The sequence below is a fragment of the Lithobates pipiens genome, unplaced genomic scaffold (genome assembly GCF_037356315.1).
Source record: "Lithobates pipiens isolate NorthernLeopardFrog02 unplaced genomic scaffold, aLitPip1_a1.2 Scaffold_18, whole genome shotgun sequence".
NCBI classification, from domain to species: Eukaryota; Metazoa; Chordata; class Amphibia; order Anura; family Ranidae; genus Lithobates; species Lithobates pipiens.
The window spans coordinates 437,007,592-437,025,968 of record NW_027507758.1 but is presented as its reverse complement, the minus strand read 5'-3'; the positions used below and the strand labels follow the sequence as shown (position 1 = coordinate 437,025,968).

Sequence of the window (18,377 nt, the reverse complement as noted above, 5' to 3'; positions counted from 1 at the left end):
CAACAGATCCACATCCAGCATTCCCCAAGAGTGGATGATGTCCTGGAATACTTTGGGGTGAAGGGATGATTGCGGAAGTCTGCCTGTCAATTGTCCACTCCAGGAATATGACTGGGTCCAAGGCTGGAACATGTCTTTCGACGCAAGTGAGAACTGTGTCCAGTTGACAAAGTAGTAATAGTTGTCCAGTTGACAAAGTAGTAATAGTTGTCCAGCTGACCATGCAGCTTCTGGTGCTGCCCTGATGATTAAGGCCCTATGGTGTTGTGCAACTCAACCCTTATCGGTCATCCCTGAAGTTGGTAGGTCCTTTGCAATTTGTCTTTAGCTTGTGAATATTGATGGGAAATCTGGACATTCCTCAGCATTCATAGTGAGAACTGTCCAGTTTAACGAAAAGAAAGGACTTCCAGCTGATATACCATTGATTCCTACAGGCATTTTCTGAATCGTAACTAGATGCTTTCCCACGCTTCTTTGTACAAATATACCTGCTGGTGGTTGCTTGTTCACATATATATGTTCAAAAGCAATAAATAAATTTGGCAAGCACAGACTTCCATAAACTCATTACAGGGCTGGTCAGCCACCAGTTTAGCAACATTCTAGTCTTGGGGGAGACAGGCAAAACAAATAAATAAAGAGCAGCGCCATCTAAGTGCAGCAAGATAAAACCATTCATTAACGAGTATTAATGAAGCAGCTCATAATGTTGCAGGTGTGTAAATGCATGTGGTGAAAGTTCATCCGCCCCATGGGGGGACATGCTGACATGTGGGTGGCCGTTGGTTTCGGCTGCGCTGGTGGCTCCCAGCGCTTCCTAGACTCTCGAGTACACGCAGGACAGGACAGAGGTGAAGCTGGCGTTGCGTGCGCCATCAGCATAATATAACAGTGTAAATAATTAATGTTTTTTAAACTTTGTTATATTATGCAATGATGTATGATTACTCCAAATGTTGCCATCTATTTAATTGTTTCACTCTTCATCGTTTTACCTTATGTGCAGGTCAAATATTTGGTTCATGATTGTACCCATAATTTATCTTGATCTCACCCAGCCACGGTTAGTTCCCATCTGTGTGTTCATGTTTATTTTTATTTCCTTTCCTCTTCCCTGCCAGTGACATCTACACAGTAATCAGTGCATTTTATAGCACTGATCGGCCCGCCGCATTCACAATAAAAATCACAGATCGCTGCCATTACTAATGAAAAAAAATGCTAATAAAAATGTCAAATCTATCCCCTATTTTGTAGATGCAATAACTTTTGTGCAAACCAATCAATATACGCCGATTGTGATTTTTACCAAAAATATGTAGAAGAATTTATATTGGCCTAAACGGAGGAAGAAATATGTTTTTTTAAAATATATTTTTGGGAGATACTATAGCAAAAAAAAAAAAAAAGGTAAAAAAAAATAGCTTTTTTTCAAAATTGTCACTTTTTTTGTTTATAGTGCAAAAAATAAAAAAAACGCAGAGGTGATCAAATACCAAACGAAAGCTCAATTTTGTTTGGGTACAACATCTGTCAGTCAAAGCAACGCAGTGCTGTACCGCAAAAAAAGGGCTTGGTCAGGAAAGGGGTAAATCCTTCCGGGGCTGAAGTGGTTAATCAACCCTTTAGCTTAGAAGAGATCTAAGGCCCATCTTTCCAGTAGGCATTCTCAAATCCCAAGGATTCACCTTCAACTTTCTCATCTTCCGCATTAAAAAAGCAATGCTGCTGCCATAGATGAGTGCTGGTGCTTATGCTGTGTGTGCCCCATGGTCAGTGCAGAAACTATACCCATCAGATCTGCCAATAGTGGCTTAAAATTCCTTTCTAGTTAAAAACCTATCCGAGGAGGTAAAGAGAGACTAAAGTCTGAAGTACTGGAAGCACAGCTCTTAGAAGAACCTCATCATGGCATCCCGTCCCATGGGAGGAGCGGTGTGCTGACGTCACCGCATTCTATGCCAGTCCCGGATTGGACGGTAGTCGAAAGCCGGCTGGCTCATATGTTTTTGTGGCCATTTCTTATTTGGAATATGTGAGTCTTATCGTCTGCACTTTTATGAATAAATCTTAAAGGTTTTTATGCTATGCGAGCATTCTCTTTTTTATATATATGGGAAATTGCTTTCTGCTGTTCATTATCCCACTGTTGAGAGTGAGGGGTTGCCTGTTCGCCATCCTGACCGTCAGCCCTGGTGATTAACCATTTGCGCTCTTGGGTCCCATAAATCAGGAACCTATAGTTATGGTAGGCGCCCAGCGAGCTTATTGGTGGTGGCATTTGCTTTGTTTCACAGCACTTTCTAAAGGGTGCGATTTTGATTTCATCACTGAGACTTTCCTGACACCTCTGCATGATTTTTTTCAGTTCTTGATTGGACACACTATATGGACTTTACTTGTTGGACTTAATGCATTATTAACATTTTTATCACAAAAAAATTTTTTTTATCATGATTTCTAATTGAAATGAATTCTTACTGCTATTTTGGCACTTGACTTTTTTGTTCAATTTCTGTGTATAAATTTGCACATTTATGGGTGTATTGGTTATTTGCTATTTATATGATTTTTGCCTTTAATTAGAATTGGCTTTACTGCACAATACAGCCATCTTATCTATTTACGTAAAAAAAAAAAATATTTTAGCGCAGCTTCTTATATTTTGCGAATTTCTGTGTGGCGTTGTATAAGGGCTTGAGCTGCAGCTTAGTTGGTAGTTTATATTAGTAGAGCAGTTTTCTTCTTTTTTTTTTACAACATATAACCCATGGTCTAGATTAATGGAAGCCTTTGTCCTGTACTGTAGGATTCAGAAATATAAATTACCAGACAAGAAAAAAAAAAAAAAGAAAGATGCATCACTGCTCACCAAGAAAGCATTCAGAACAGTCAAGTGGTCACTCTTCGTATTTTTGGACAACTCTTTCCTTCTTGCATCTGCTAATTTTTCCTTGCCCTTAAAATGAAAAAAAGATAAAAATTAAAATAACCCCATAGAAGCTCAATTTCCCTAAAGTTCTATGTTGGTCAGCTGGAAAGGACTTACAACTCTGGTAGAGTGTGCAGTAACACTTGAGCAAACAAAAACTCTGAGAGGCTGCTCTAACCCATTAAACTGGCACTTCAGTCAGAAAATTAAGTCCTGCTAGATCACTTTAGGCTGGCCCATTTTGCAGGTAGAGCTATTTAAAAACAAAGGGCAACTCCACTTTCGTGGGGAAAAAGCATAGCAAATAAAGAAAAAATAATATAGCACATATAATTGCAATTACTAATTATATTGTAATTGAATGTTATTAAAAATTTCCTTTTCAATCTGCAGCCGCTGTAATTTTCCGAGAATGCAATACAATATGGCTACCTGGAGTTGTTCAGTGTACAGAACAGAGAAACATTTCCTGCTTGTGCAATTTGCTCACCAATTTTCCCAGAAGTCTGCCTAAGTCAGACTTTAGGCATACCCTGCAACACAAATGTAATTTTTGGAGCGATACTTTCAATAGAAACACGTCTAAAGAGATGCAGGCCCAGCAGCTTTCCTCATTAGTGCTCTGCAGCTGCATACCTGACAGTTAATTATGAAACCACTCCCATTAGACCCACACTCAGTACAGTGGCACTGACAAACAGAGGGATTTCTTCAGAACAACAAAAAGGTAGGAATCTGCAACAAAGGTTGTTATAAGCCTTGCAATGTACATAGATCAACAAAAGTGCAGTTACGCTTTAAATATATCTCTATACTGGTTAAAATCCAGTAATACACTATCCAGTAGTGACATCCATTTACGGTCTTGAGTTTCTGTTTAAGAATGGGCTCCTGCCAAGCTGTAAATGTTGTAAGGGCTAGTTCACATCATAGAAACGCAATCTGGATGCGTTGTGGATGCTTTTCTGCATGCACGTTTTTGGTGCCTTCCAGTGCGTTTTTTATGCGGTCCAGTGCATTCCCCCCCCCCCCTCTTTTTCTTTACCTTAAAGAACATGTGTTCAAGTGCGTTTTTGATGTATTTTACCCAGTTCTACTTTTTTTTTCACTGGAACACATGGGAACTGACTGCACGGGTGTGAACTATGCCATTGAAAACCATATAACCTTACTATCCATGGGTTTTCATTAATATGCACAAGAGATGAGATGTACAGGTAGCTACATTGTTCTAACTCACAGGGGCTTCTGCATACAGCAACCACATATATTCTCCAGATGTTCTGAATGGGTCAAAATGGGCAAACACACAGTCTTATAGAGCATAATTGTGTGATCAGAATATAACTTTAATGGAGTGGGTACAGATCAACTTTACCAAAAACTTAAAAACTGCATTATTGAAGAGACTCCGTTGCAATACCAATTTGTACCCCTGTACTGTGCTGTGTTCAAGCTGGACAATTTCGAAATTCTGGAATGGCCAAATACCCTGCTGTTGCGATTCCTTCCACTAGCTCCTACCTACACAATGGGAAGCTTGTAAAATATAAAGATTTTGCTGGCAGGTGTATCTTTTTTTTTTCTTTTTTTTCCCCCCACTTCAGCTTGGTCGTTCAAGAGACCTAGGTCATATTATCTCTCCTCGTGTATCTGCACAGTTCCACATCATCGTGGCATTGTATTAGTTCTATTTCAAAAAGAGAATTATTTTTTATTTTTATTTTTTATTATTCTTATTGTATTGATAGAATTTTCTTCCTCTTCCCCACGTCTTGTAAATTCCCAAGATAATCACTTTTCAATTAAAAAGGGGGAGAGAAAATTTTACCCTGCGCCCCCCCCCCTACCCTCCCAGCCCCCCACCTCCGTGCGGCTTTTCCTCAGTCCAAATTCTCAATTCTATTTAACAGACCATACTAACTCCTCAAAACTTCCACATAACTCCATGTTTTTTTAAATTCCCTCCAGCTCTTCCATTTTTCCCAGGTCCCCTCATTTCTCTCTGCTAAATCATACTTTAGACATTCCAGCTTATATGTTACTTCCACCGCATCTACCCACTCCCAAAGTGATGGGCTGTCCGCAGATCTCCATTTTTTAGATACAAGTCCTTTAGCTGCATTTACGAGCAATGGGACTAACGAGTTATTATACTGTGCCATTCCTCCTTGCACTCCATGTAATAATATGGCCCAGAGATCCTTCCCTATTTGCTGTTCTGTAATTATCCTTGTATAACCCAGAATCTTTTCCCAATAATCCTTAATAATGGGACACTCCCACCACAGGTGAGCCATAGTCCCTAGGGCTTTACATCCTCTCCAGCATTCAGATGAATTGGCAATTTGAAATTTACTAGACTTGTCTGGGGTAATATACCACCTAGTTAAACACTTATAGTTCATCTCCACGGTGCGGCTATCTACGGCCGAGCTGTGGGTTAATTTCATCACCTTTACTAACGTGTTCCTATCAATTTGTGTTCCCAATTCCCTTTCCCATTTCTTAATAAATGGGAAAGGGTCCAGTTTGTCCATCTTTAGCAACAGGCCATACATTTTGGATATCGTATTTTTTGTATTCTCCATTATGCATAGCCTAACAGTAATAGATCATCCTTGCCTCTGATGGGCTGAGGCAGAGTTTTTATAAAGTGCCACAGCTGGAGATACCGCCACTCCGTGATTCTACTAAAATTACTTTTCTTTTAAATTTCCTCCAGTGACAAAATGTTACCTTCCTTCGTGATATCTCCTAATTGCCCCTGCTCCCCCATCCACGCCCCCCTATTGACTTTTTCCCTGGTATAAAGTAGTTACTTTCATGTAGTGAAATTAATGGTGAATTGAATTTCCCAATTAACTTCTCATAAATCCTATCCCATATATTCAAAGTATTTAGTATTACCACATGTGTTTTCTCGTCTAGTGCTCTAGTTTTTGGGGGTTCCCATATTATACTATTTAACCTTACTCCGCTTTTACCCACCTTTTCTCACTTTTCTCCTTCACCCACTCTAGAATTCTTAAAAAAAACACCACGTCATAATATTTTTTTAATATCTGGAACTGCCAACCCCCCGTGACTTTTGTCCTGTATTAATATTTGATGAGAGATCCTGTGCTTTTTATTCTTCCAAACAAAATTCATCATCAACGCCTTTAGTTTCCTGAAGTAATATTATGGAAGGGGCACTGGGAGCATTTGAAACTTGTATGTAATTTTGGGGAGTATGGTCATTTTTAATGTATTTACCCTCCCTATCCATGACAAGGGTCTATTGAGTAGCTCTTTGGTTTCGCTTTTAATTTCTTCCAGCAGGGGGATGCAATTCACCTTGTAAATCTTATCCAAGGAGTTCGCAAGCTTCACTCCTAGATATTTTAATTCTTTTAGCCATGGGAGCCTGAATTCCTGCTGCATTTTTTCAGCAAATCGGACAGCCTCCAAAAAGGATGCCATTAGGCCCAAGACTCTCATGCATGTTATTTCTGATGACTAAGGGGACTGGAGAGCTTGAATCAGAGACAAGTTTCCCCTGCAGAAGAAAGACCCTGGCCTGAGCGGTGTCCAGGTCTAGTCCCAGCTAATCCAAATGATAAATCGGTTCCAACGCTAATTTAATAGCTCAGGATCCATTCAAACTGCTGTAACGAGCCACTCTGTCTGACAGAGCCCAAGCCAACTGGTCCCTCAACAGGAGCACATCTTAATATTCCACAAAGGGAATGTCACAACAGCACAGCAGAACTAGTACTGGAGATCTGTTGATATGTATACTGACGCAGCGAATGAGGAGGAAGCCAGAAGCAAAGCATATTCATGTGAATACAAGCATTTTACATGTGTTCTCATGAGTCAGGTGTATTGTTTTAAGCAAATGGAAAGCAATATGCGTGGGGACTAGTTCTAACAAGCTAAAAAAAAAAACTCTCGATTTGTGCATTTTCAGGAGGTCCCATTCAAGTATACAACAAATGTTGCCTCAATGCAGCTTATGCAGCTTCTGGAACATCAAACCACAAGCACTCAAATATGAACAGTCACTATTGACAATACAAGCTACACACGCCCATGTGTGAATGGGGCCTTTTTCCTAAAGTGACTCCTTGACCCACAGTGGCAGATTGGGCAGTTACTTAAAATAGAGTGAGGAAGGGAAAGAGAGTTAACCCTCCTCAACTTGTCAACAAAGGATTCTGTAGTAAGCTTTCGTACATGTTCTCCATCAAGCCAGCTTACTGCATCCCCAGTGACACCAACAAAAAACAAATTACTAACAGTCAATGATATAATGGGAAATAGACCAGTAAAGCTGTGTTCATATTTTCAGGGCGAGAATGTTAATGATGCATGCCTAAAGTGAAAGACAAGGCTTTGAACCTGAAGATGCTACGCTCCCCATGCTTTCAGACTCTAGCCTCTAAGAAGAATCTTTGGGCGACAGTTTAAAAAAAATAAAAAGGCTTAATGGACTAGGCAAACCTTCTGTGCAAATAATAACTGGAAATACAAATCTGAAATGAATGGATAATTGCTGGAAAAATCGTGCAATAAAGAAGGTTGCAATATGTTTCAAGTGGCCCTGCTTCTATTGGCGGAAGGATAATCCTATCATCTGTATTCTTAATGAAATATCCATTTAAAAAAAAAAATCTGAGGCATAAAAGCATATGAAGATAGCTGGTAACCTTCACAACTAACAAAATGTATTTTTTCCATGAAGACATTGTAGTTTAACCGAGTAGTGTCTTGCTGCAGGGTAGCCACATTCAAACACGTGCATGGGAGCCCCATTAAGCTTTGCCATTTGGCTTTCATAAATTTTGTACAAGGCAGGTAAATATCTGCCTGCTCATAAACCCACTCAAATCATAGAAGTCCAAGAATTTAAATGTCATTATGAGAAGTGTTAGTAAAGAAAGTATGAAGTCTAAGGAATAACGAATTAAGTTTTAAACACTTGCAAGATTGTTTATGAAGGAATCCTGACAACTTACCAATGGAATAAGAAATGGGTCTTTAAAGCTGAGGCTTGCTGCAATTGTTAAGACAGGATCCAAACAACCAAACAATGCCCCAAAGAGAATCATCTTTCCGATGTGTGGTTCTACGGGTAACCGTGCCAAGTGAAAGCCCAGGGGTGTCAATTCTTCACGTTTATCGAGAGCATTCTGGAAAAGAATGGAACACATTGGCATTTATAACAATTGCCAGACCTATGAATGGCATTAAAGCAGTTGTATATCCACTGACACTTTTTTTTGTTTTTTATACCCCTGTAAGGCAAAAGGCATAACGAGCTAGTATGCACCGCATACTAGCTCATTATGAAATACGTGCCTTATAACGAGGTGTCGGTATCTCACCTGGTCCATGTCGAGATAGCTGACATGTTGCCTCGGCGTGTCTTCCGCGTATCACCGCTCCAGTGATGTGAGTGGCTGGAGCTGCGATGCCGTCACTCCAGCGCATGTACGCGGAAGACTTCTTTCAGGCAAGGTCCAGCGTCTGCCGGGCTTTCGGCCAAGAATCCCCTATGCACATGCGCCGCCACAATCAGCGGCAAGGGGAATATCCAACTATACAACCACTTTAAGTTATTTCAACACCTACATTGATAGCACCATTGTTACATTTGGGTTACTAAATTTCTTTAGCCAAAGCATTTCATGTTTAAACTCGCTCATGCTCATAAATGGGGCTGAGCTTTGGGTTTGATGACAAATTCGACCCGAGCTCGGTTTCATTATTTCACATTTTAAACAAGCTGGCAGGTTGCTAGATGATGGATCTACAGGGATGGATGAAATTACTAATGGACACATACACAAAATGACTACCAAAAATTCCTGCTAAATCTAAAAGATAACACTGTATTGAGTCAAATAAAGTTCTGTTCACATGGGTGATATATAGCTGGAGTTATGTGGGCAGGCTAGGTTACGCTATGGGGACACAGTGGCTCTACAAAGCTGTAGGTCCTAAATTGACAGGCATGTGGATGTTCAGCTTCAGTCTTAAGTTTTAAGAATGAAAAATATTTTCAGAGTCTGCTTCTTCAGTGTTTTTAGATCTTTTTGTCAAATGGAACTATGGTATACTGAAGTATAATTACAAGCATTTCATAAGTGTCAAAAGCTTTGACAATTACATTAAGTTTATGCAAATTGTGAATATTTGCAGCGTCAACCCTTCTTTTTCAAGGCCTCTGCAATTCGCCCTGGCATACTGTCAATAAACTTCTGGGCCACATCCTGACTGATAGCAGCCCATTCTTACATAATCTATGATTGGAGTTTGTCAGAATTTGTGTTTTTTTTTTTTTTTGTTAACCCACATCTTCAGGATTGACCACAAGTTCTCAATGGAATTAAGGTCTGGGAGTTTCCTGGCCATGGACCCAACATTTTGATGTTTTGTTCCCCAAGCCACTTAGTTATTCCTTTTGCCCTATGGGAAGGTGCTCCATCATGCTGGAAAAAGCATGGTTAGTCACCAAACTGTTCTTATGCCCCGTACACACGTTCCGATTATCGGACCACAAAAGTCGCTTTCGGACAGATCGTTCGATAATCTGATCGTTAGTACGCAGCTTTCGACAGCCGATCACGACAGTCCGTCCAACTAAATCCGAAGGAACAAACAGGAAAACTTTGGTCGGATGACAGCCCATCGTACGACAGTCGTGTAGTCAGTACAGTATGCGTCCGATAAAAGTCATTAGACAAACACCACGCATGATCGGAAACATGAAAATAAACCAGGACACACAGGTCACACGTTTTTGACATCATTTAAAATACGTAGCTACGCACGACGGAAGATTTTTCCCGAATCGTACGACAAAAGTCTTACACACATTTTGCACTGTTGTATTCAATCTTAGTTGTATACAACAAAATGTGAACGATCGGTCTTACGATAATCGGAACGTGTGTACGGGGCATTAGATGGTTCGGAGAAGTTTGTCTCAGAGGATTTTTTCCATTCTTTGTTCATGAGAAAATGACTTTACTCCAGTCCTCAGCAGTCCAATCCCTGTACCTTTTGCAGAATATCAGTTTGTCCCTGATTTTTTTCCTCTTTGCTGCCCTTGTTGACACCAGGCCATCCTCCAAAAGTCTTCTCACTGTGGATGCACCTCACACCTGCCATTCTATAGGAGACGGTCCTGGCGCTTGCTGGACTTTCTTGGGTGCCCTGAAGCCTTCTTCACAAATGCAGTGGAAATGTTTTTTTATGGAATTAAGTTAATTTTCATGACAAAGAGGGACTTTGCAATTAATCTAATCACTCTTCATAACATTCTGAAGTATATGAAAATTGTCATGAAAAAAAAAAGGCAGCAGACTTCGTGAAAATTAATATTTGTGTCATTCTCAAAACTTTTGACCATGGCTGTAGATGTACATTCGGGGCCACTCACCCACACTTGCCAAACTAGGATCTGCAGCTGTGTTTATACAGTTGCTGCATCCTCAGAGTCACAGGTGGCTCCAGCTGCACAAAACAAACCGCTCATTCACACGGCATGGATCAGGGAACCTGTGCAAATAAATCCAATTCTCCTGCTGCCCAGGCTAGGAAGACCGGTGCTTGCCCCTCATCAGTGACCCTGAAGACAACTGAGGGGTTGGCAACATAGCAAACAATGCCAACAGGTCCAAAATAAGGGAATTAGATTGTCAAACTCAAACAACAGCTTGAAGTACCTTATGGCCAAAGCTGTAGTAAACAGAGGCTTAAAAACGAAAGTTCATCTTTGCATACAAAATAAAAGGCACAATTTTTTTTTAGGTTAAAAACAACGTGCTTTCATTTTTCTAATACAGGAGTCTGGAAAGCATCACACCTGCGATCTGCTGATGTCAGGCTGCAGCTGTGTCCCGTGGTGGATGACAGTACTTGTAGTTTATTCATTCACAGGGAAGTAAATTAATGACGCAGCTGTTCGAGTGGAGCCCAGCACAGCCCCCTGCTACTTTTACAAAGTGATAGTGTGTGCAGGAGGTAGACCCCCCAACCAGCTGTCACAACCACTGGGATGGGGGGGGGGGGGTAGAAGGTGCAGGAGTTGGAACACACACCAAAGGTGAACTTATGCTTTAACGTCCCCATTGTCAACCTTGAATCTGTGAACAGAGGACCACGTGGTGGCCATGAAAATCTGGGAAACAGACTCCTGGTGCTGTAAAGTCCAAAAGGTACTGACAATGAGTTGAGTGGGCCTTAGCAGAAAATGGATGATTCCAAACTTTCAAGGCATAAACCTTAGGGATAACCTGCCCAATCCACCTAGAAATAGTGGAAGACACAGCCTAAGGCCGCGTACACACGCGGGGACTGTTCGCCCAACTTTGTCCGTCAAACAGTTTCGGCAAACAGTCCGCTCAAAATTAGCATGGACGGACATGGCCACACACGACGGACGAACAGTTTGCTGAAACTGTGCGCGATGACGTGAACGGCACGTACGACGGGACGAAAAATACGACGTCCTATACACTGCATTATAACTTTCGGCGTGAAAATCCTTTCTGAGCATACGCGCAACTTTGTTTGACGAACAAGCCTACACACGCGGGGACTGTCCGCTGAAACAAGGTTTCAGCGGACAGTTTTTTGGAATTTCCGAAAAACCTTGTTCAGCGGACTGTTCGCTGAAACTGTCCGCTGAAAGCCCACACACGAGCGGACTGTCCGCTGAAACTTGGTTTCAGCGGACAGTTTCAGCGAACAGTCCCCGCGTGTGTACGCGGCCTTACTCTTGTGGGAGCCAAATTCAGGTGGAGGAGAGAGCACTTTGGTGAGAAAGGGGGTCAGAGAACTCCATAACACCTTGTCCCTTATGAACAACAAAAAGGTTGAAGAGATAGAATAGCCAAGACTGAAACCTGACCCTTTACAGTGCATAAGGTCAAGTGCTGATCCAGCTCAGACTGGAGAAAGCACAGGACAGGTCCCACTGACTATTGTCTAGGGCAGTTCCAACTTCTGTCCTTAACCACTTAACAACCGCCCTATAGCCGAATGACGGCTACAGGGCGGTTTCTTAGCTCTGGGAGGCCGTCATATGACGTCCTCCCAGAATTCCGCTCTGGCGCGCCCCCTGGGGCGCGCACTCGAGAGCATCCGTGACCGCCAGGTCCACAGGACCCGGCGCATCACGGATCACGGTAAACGGCCGCTCATAGCGGCCGTTTACCACGTGATCGCTCCGTCAAATGACGGAGTGATCACTTGTAAACAAACCGGCGTCATGTTATGACGCCGGTTCCTCCCTCCCCCTCTCTTTACCGATCGGAACAGCGGAGGGGGAAGAGATCGGTGTCAGCAGCGATGTGGGCTGCATCTGCAGTGCCCACATCGCTGCTCACCGAAAATTAACCCCTCAATTCCCTGCCATTACTCTGCAACGCCCGCCAATACCCTGCAACGCTCTGCAACACCCGCCAATACCGTGCAACACTCTGCAATGCTCTGCAACACCCTCCAATATCCTGCAATGCTCTGCAACGCAATACTCTGCAACACCATACTCTGAGATACCCAGCCATAGTCGGCGATACCCTGCAATACCCAGCCATAGTCAAAACCCCCCCCCCTCCCGCCGCCCTCCGGTGCTTCTACCGACTCGCCTATACGATCAAAGCCAGAATCTTTTTTTTATTTTTTATTTCAGGCTTTCCAGCCTAGAGGTGAGATTCGTGGTCTTATTGACCCCATATCTCACTGTAAAGAGGACCTGTCATGCCATATTCCTATTACAAGGGATGTTTACATTCCTTGTAATAGGAATAAAAGTGATCAAAAAAATTATTTTTGGGGAAATTTTTTTTAAACGAAAATAAAGTAAAATGAATAAAAAAAAAAAAATTTTTTTTTTTAAGCGCCCCTGTTCCCATGTGCTCGCATGCAGAAGCGAACGCATATGTAAGTCCCGCCCACATATGAAAACGGTGTTCAAACCACACATGTGAGGTATCGCTGCGAACGTTAGAGCGAGAGCAATAATTCTAGCCCTAGACCTCCTCTGTAATTCAAAACATATAACCAGTAAAAAAAAATTAAATTATCGCCTATGGGGATTTTTAAGTAGCGACGTTTGGCGCCATTCCACGAGCCTGTGCAATTTTGAAGAGTGACATGTTAGGTATCAATTTACTCAGTGTAACTTCATCTTTCACATTATGTAAAAATTGGCCTAACTTTACTGTGTTTTTTTTTTTTTTTTTTAAGCACAAAGCTGTTTTTTTTTCAAAAAAAAGCATTCGAAAAATTGCTGTGCAAATACTGTGCGAGATAAAAAGTTGCAACGACCACCATTGTATTCTCCAGGGTGTTTGCTAAAAAAACATATATAATGTTTTGGGATTCTATGTAATTTTCTAGCAAATAAATGATGATTTTTACATGTAGGAGAGAAATGTCAGAATTGTCCTGGGTGCTCCAGAACGCCTGATGGCGCTCCCTGCATGTTGGGCCTCTGTATGTGGCCACACTATGTAAAAGTCTCACACATGTGGTATCGCCGTACTCGGGAGTAATAGCAGAATGTGTTTTGGGGTGTAATTTGTGGTATGCATATGCTGTGTGAGAAATAAACTGATAATATGCCAAATTTGTGGGGGAAAAAAAAGTAAAAAAAATCTTGATTTTCAAAGAATTGTGGGAAAAAATGACAACTTCAAAAAACTCATCATGCCTCTTACTAAATACCTTGGAATGTCTTCTTTCCAAAAAGGGGTCATTTGGGGGGTATTTGTACTTTTCTGGCATGTTGGGGTCTCAAGAATTGAAATAGGCCGTCATTACTTCAGGTGTGATCAATTTTCAGATATTGGCACCATAGCTTGTGGACTCTATAACTTTCACAAAGACCAAATAATATCTACCAATTTGTACTTATTTTTACCAAAGATATGTAGTAGTATAAATTTTGGCCAAAATTTATGAAGAAAAAATTACTAATCTGCTAAATTTTATAACAGAAACGAAGAAAAATTATTTTTTTTACAGAATTTTCTGTATTTTTTTCTTTTATAGCACAAAAAATAAAAAAAAACAGCGGTGATTAAATACCACCAAAAGAAAGCTCCATTTGTGTGAAAAAAAGGACAAAAATTTCATATAGGTCCAGTGTTGCATGACTGAGTAATTGTCATTCAAAATGTGAGAGCACCGAAAGCTCAAAATTGGTCTGGTTATTAAGGGTGTTTAAGTGCCCAGTGGTCAAGTGGTTAAAGCAGTTGTAAACCCTGTGTAAAAAAAATAAAAAATAATAGCTGTAGGACAAACGCACAATGAGCTAGTATGCAACGAATACTAGTTAATTTTGAAATACTTACCTTAGAACTAAGCCCCCACAGCGGCGCCCGGTCACCATGTTCCCCTGGCATTACTTCCAGGTTCGCAGGCTCTGGCGCTGTGAGTGGCTGGAGCAGCGATGATCATGCCTTTGGTTCTGGCATGATACGCCGGACCTTCAGAGTGCATGCACCGCTGATGTCAGCGGCTGCATGCAGGGTGAATATCTCCTAACCGGTGTACATCATGCATGCTGTGCCGTTACTTGCAACTTTTCACGTTTCACGAGCCGACAGTCTGCTGGATCCATTTCGGTTTCGCATGAATACAAGCTATGTCAAGGCACTTTTAAACAAAGAGGGGAGGTTTTAAACGAGCTTCACTATGTTCGTTTATTTTCTTATCATTCACTGAATTTGGAGTTCTTGCTGTATAACCAACCTCTGCCTCGGATGCCAGTATTTCATGTGTTTCCAAATGCACAAATGACCATTATGCCATCACAGGGCAAGCTTTGTAGGGGTTCCCCTTATCTGATAGAGGGATCTGAGAGTACACCCCATTGTACCCCCGCCCCACTATCTACACGAAGGCCATGGCTTGCAGTTTATAGGCCTTCATACCCCATAGGGATCGAGAGGAGAGGTGTGTAAGCAGTCAAAACACTGTACTGGCAGTCAAAACCTGATCAGATGGCCCTAATACTTGCTAGCGCTGTGCCCCAGGATGACGGCAAATGGTGATGAAACGCGTCGGGAGAAGCGATGTGCTGATGTCACTGCGCTGTTCAACATCCCGGAAGGACAGACATTTTCATCGCAGCCGGACAACTTTTTGTATCCATGCTTTTATACATGATATTGATGTAAGTGCATTACTGTTTGCTTCATTAAATAGTTAGTTTGGTTTTACACTATGGCGAGCATTTCTTATTTTGGGTTGTTATGAGCTTGGCTTCAGAGGGAGGATTTTGGGTCAGGGATATGACAATCTGCTCTGCCTGTGGGCTGGAATGTTTATCTGGACTGAGTTGCCACCTGCCTGCTGTTTCTGGGGATAAAGGCCCTGGCTAGGTATTAGCCACAAGCGATTCAGCTTGTGTAAGCATGCAATCTATGTGGTGGTGGATACAATTTTGTGCTGTAGTATGATACTATAATCACGAGGACTTTCTACTTTGAATATTACATCCTTTGCTTGCACAGGTGGTGCGATGTCTTTCTATGCTAATCTTTAAGGACATATCTTGCCAAACTTTTTCAGTAATTTCCTTGGGACTCATTTTAAATCACATTTAACTTTTGTATTGTTTCAGACATCGTATTTGTCTAAGTATTACCAGCATATATTTTTCACAGGTACAATCACTAGTTATGTTGGTGTGAGAGCACAGCTCCATCTACTACTGTACAGTCAAACACTGAACTAGCAGTCAACACCCAATCTGATGCCCCTAATGCTTGCTAGCGCTGTGCAGGTGACATAACCTGTAGAATTGCTGGCTGTATGGAGCTGCGGGAGTTGCACATACTTCTCCCCCAGGGAACCAGAAAAATGGTGCCCATATGACATTATCACACCCACCCTTCGTAAACACTGCTGCTTTGGTCAAGCGGTTAACTCTAGAAACAGCCCAAATGCACAAGGACACCAGGGGAAAAACAAGCTTCAAAGTCCACAGGAATTCACCAGTCCATCAGCAGGGCCACAAGGCGCAACTCTTCACTCACCACAGTGAGCATGCCTTTGAGAACTCAACTCACCCCAGGAGTATCATCACCCTGCCATCAAGTTCATCTAGTATGCTGTACCAAGTAAATTGTTACCCATAGTATCTAGTGAAATTTGGCAGCATTACAGGTTGTCTCCACTCTTGCATGCAGGGTCCAGGTACAGTCCCACATGGCTTGCTGGCCATAGGGGCTGCTTTAGATAACAGACTACTACCTCTGCTCTACCAGGGGTGTAAAAAAACAGGCCAGGATTTATAGAAACAAAACTGCTCGTCTCTCAACGGCCTTTTTTGGCCAGTGTGAAGGTGGCAGCTTAACCCAAATAGTCATGAATATTTAAGTCCTCTGTGTCCTGCGATGTACTATTAAACCCATTTAATCCCCAATACATTATTCTTGGAGAAGAGACATATCCTAACAACAGACTGTCAAACTTATTTGCATTGCCATCCATATATTGCACCTACCAGTTCCATAAGATGGTTTATAGACAGGCACACTGCCTGTTGTGATGGTGGATCCAACAGTTTCCTAAGGAAGAAGCCAATGCCTCCAAGCTTTAAAATCTGAATAGGAAGCAATAGAGACTGATTAGTTGCACTAACTGACACAACTGGTGACAAAGGAAAATGTATAACACATTCACACCTTTATCTGCAGGCAAAGTTCCTCTAGAGGTGTTCTTGCAATTTCTGGCAGCTGGTAATCATCTAGCAAACTATCCCTCAGGCTGTTGTATAGATGATAGCAGAAACCTGGCTTTACTCTGTCAAATAATTAAACACATTTTATTAGAGTAAATGCAGTTTGTTCATTTTTATTTAAGTCACATTTAAGCACTGTACATTATTTCTACATTGCCAACTGCATTCACTTTCACATCACCATCCCACATTTGCTTACCTGCCGGCTCGTCCTTTTCTCTGCTTTGCATTAGCATGGCTAACCCATTCCGCTGTCAAAGTGCTGATGTTATTTTGAGTGTCGAAATTTGTTTCTTTTATTTTGCCACAATCTATCACATGCACAACATCATCTATTGTGATGCTAAAAAGAAACACAAAAGGATTAGGATTTCATTCCTCCATCACAATTAATTTGTCTTATCTGCTCCTTTTTAGTCAGTTAAACATATTACTCTAAGCAAAGTGCAAAAATTTGATTTTTTGTTTATCTGTAAAATCCTTTTCTTGGAGTACATCAGAAGACACCTTCATCTACATTACGATATAGTTATGTTGCCAACTTTAGGCGATTAAACACTGGCAAAAAAGACAGGAAACCACCCTCCTAGGCATAACTCTTCCTCATTAGGCTTCTTTCACACTGCGCCATTGCAAAAATGTGGTAACACACATATGCGGTTTTGTTGCGTTTCTGGTATGTTTTGACATGTGAAAAATGGACACGAGACTCAAAACACACCAACACCTCAACTGTAGTGCTGTATTTTCCATTCAGATCAATGAGGTGCGTTTTTTTAATCACTGAATAAGAAGGGAGAAACATGGCAACAAGCGCCAAATGACTAAATCATAAAAGGATAGAACTCAGCAGCAGACTGCTTCATAAAAACTCTGCAAAATTTATGAATTACCCCGGTTATACCAAAACTCCTGGTAGAATAAGCGTAAAGGGGAATCTGCCTGCCGAATTGCAGCAATCAATTTCTGGCAACACCTGATAACACAAATTACACCTAAGGGGTGAAGAACTTGATCTACCAGCATCTGAGGCTTAGGACAGAGGGCATCCCTAGGCAAAAAGGATTGCTGAGGCCGTGGAATCACCTTGTTATGGTGGAGCACTAGGAACTATTCATCATAATGAATATTCCCAAAGGGCAGTTGACAAGGGTTGATGCGGCAGGGACGGCATTGTATGGAAGATAAAACATTTAACAAAAGTTCAAATTGTGGGGGAAAGATTTAGGAAAAAAAGGTTACGACAAGGAAGCTACTGAAGGAGAAAATGTACAGAAAATGCATATGGACGATTTAAGGATAAATGAATAGGGAATAGTACACAGAATGGTGAGCAATATGATACAGCAATTTCCCTTGATAATATCAAACATAAAAAAAATTGAAAGAGTGAATAAGACATTGGTCTATTTTTACATTTGTAGTTAACTCAAAAACATAATATATTGCAGCTTAGCAATAATTAGATGTGGTGTCTGCATTCATTTTTTCAGGCTTTTCTCTGTTTACACCTGGGGATCCTGCAAGTAACACCTCCTGTATGAGTGCCCCAATCTGGATGGAGGAGCAAAGGGGCAACCTTTGGACAGCAGCATTGTCAGTTTGGGGGTAGAGAGCGTTAGATGTACTAGCAGATTTTAATACACAAACACAGTGAAGCCAAACTCCAGCTAATACTTTATAAGCAGTTAC

At 41.4% G+C, this 18,377-nt stretch overlaps 1 protein-coding gene across 1 annotated transcript in view; it reads right to left on the bottom strand.

Annotated features, from left to right (window-relative positions):
- Nucleotides 1-18,377, bottom strand: part of DHX36 (DEAH-box helicase 36) — a 154,060-nt gene that overhangs the window by 30,328 nt on the left and 105,355 nt on the right. Inside the window, exons 15-19 of the mRNA XM_077488121.1 lie at nt 16,885-17,028; nt 16,630-16,747; nt 16,449-16,547; nt 7,939-8,112; nt 2,876-2,962 (exon numbers count right to left, since the gene is read on the bottom strand). Coding sequence (XP_077344247.1) covers nt 2,876-2,962; nt 7,939-8,112; nt 16,449-16,547; nt 16,630-16,747; nt 16,885-17,028 — 622 coding nt within the window. The remainder of the gene's footprint in view (nt 1-2,875; nt 2,963-7,938; nt 8,113-16,448; nt 16,548-16,629; nt 16,748-16,884; nt 17,029-18,377) is intronic.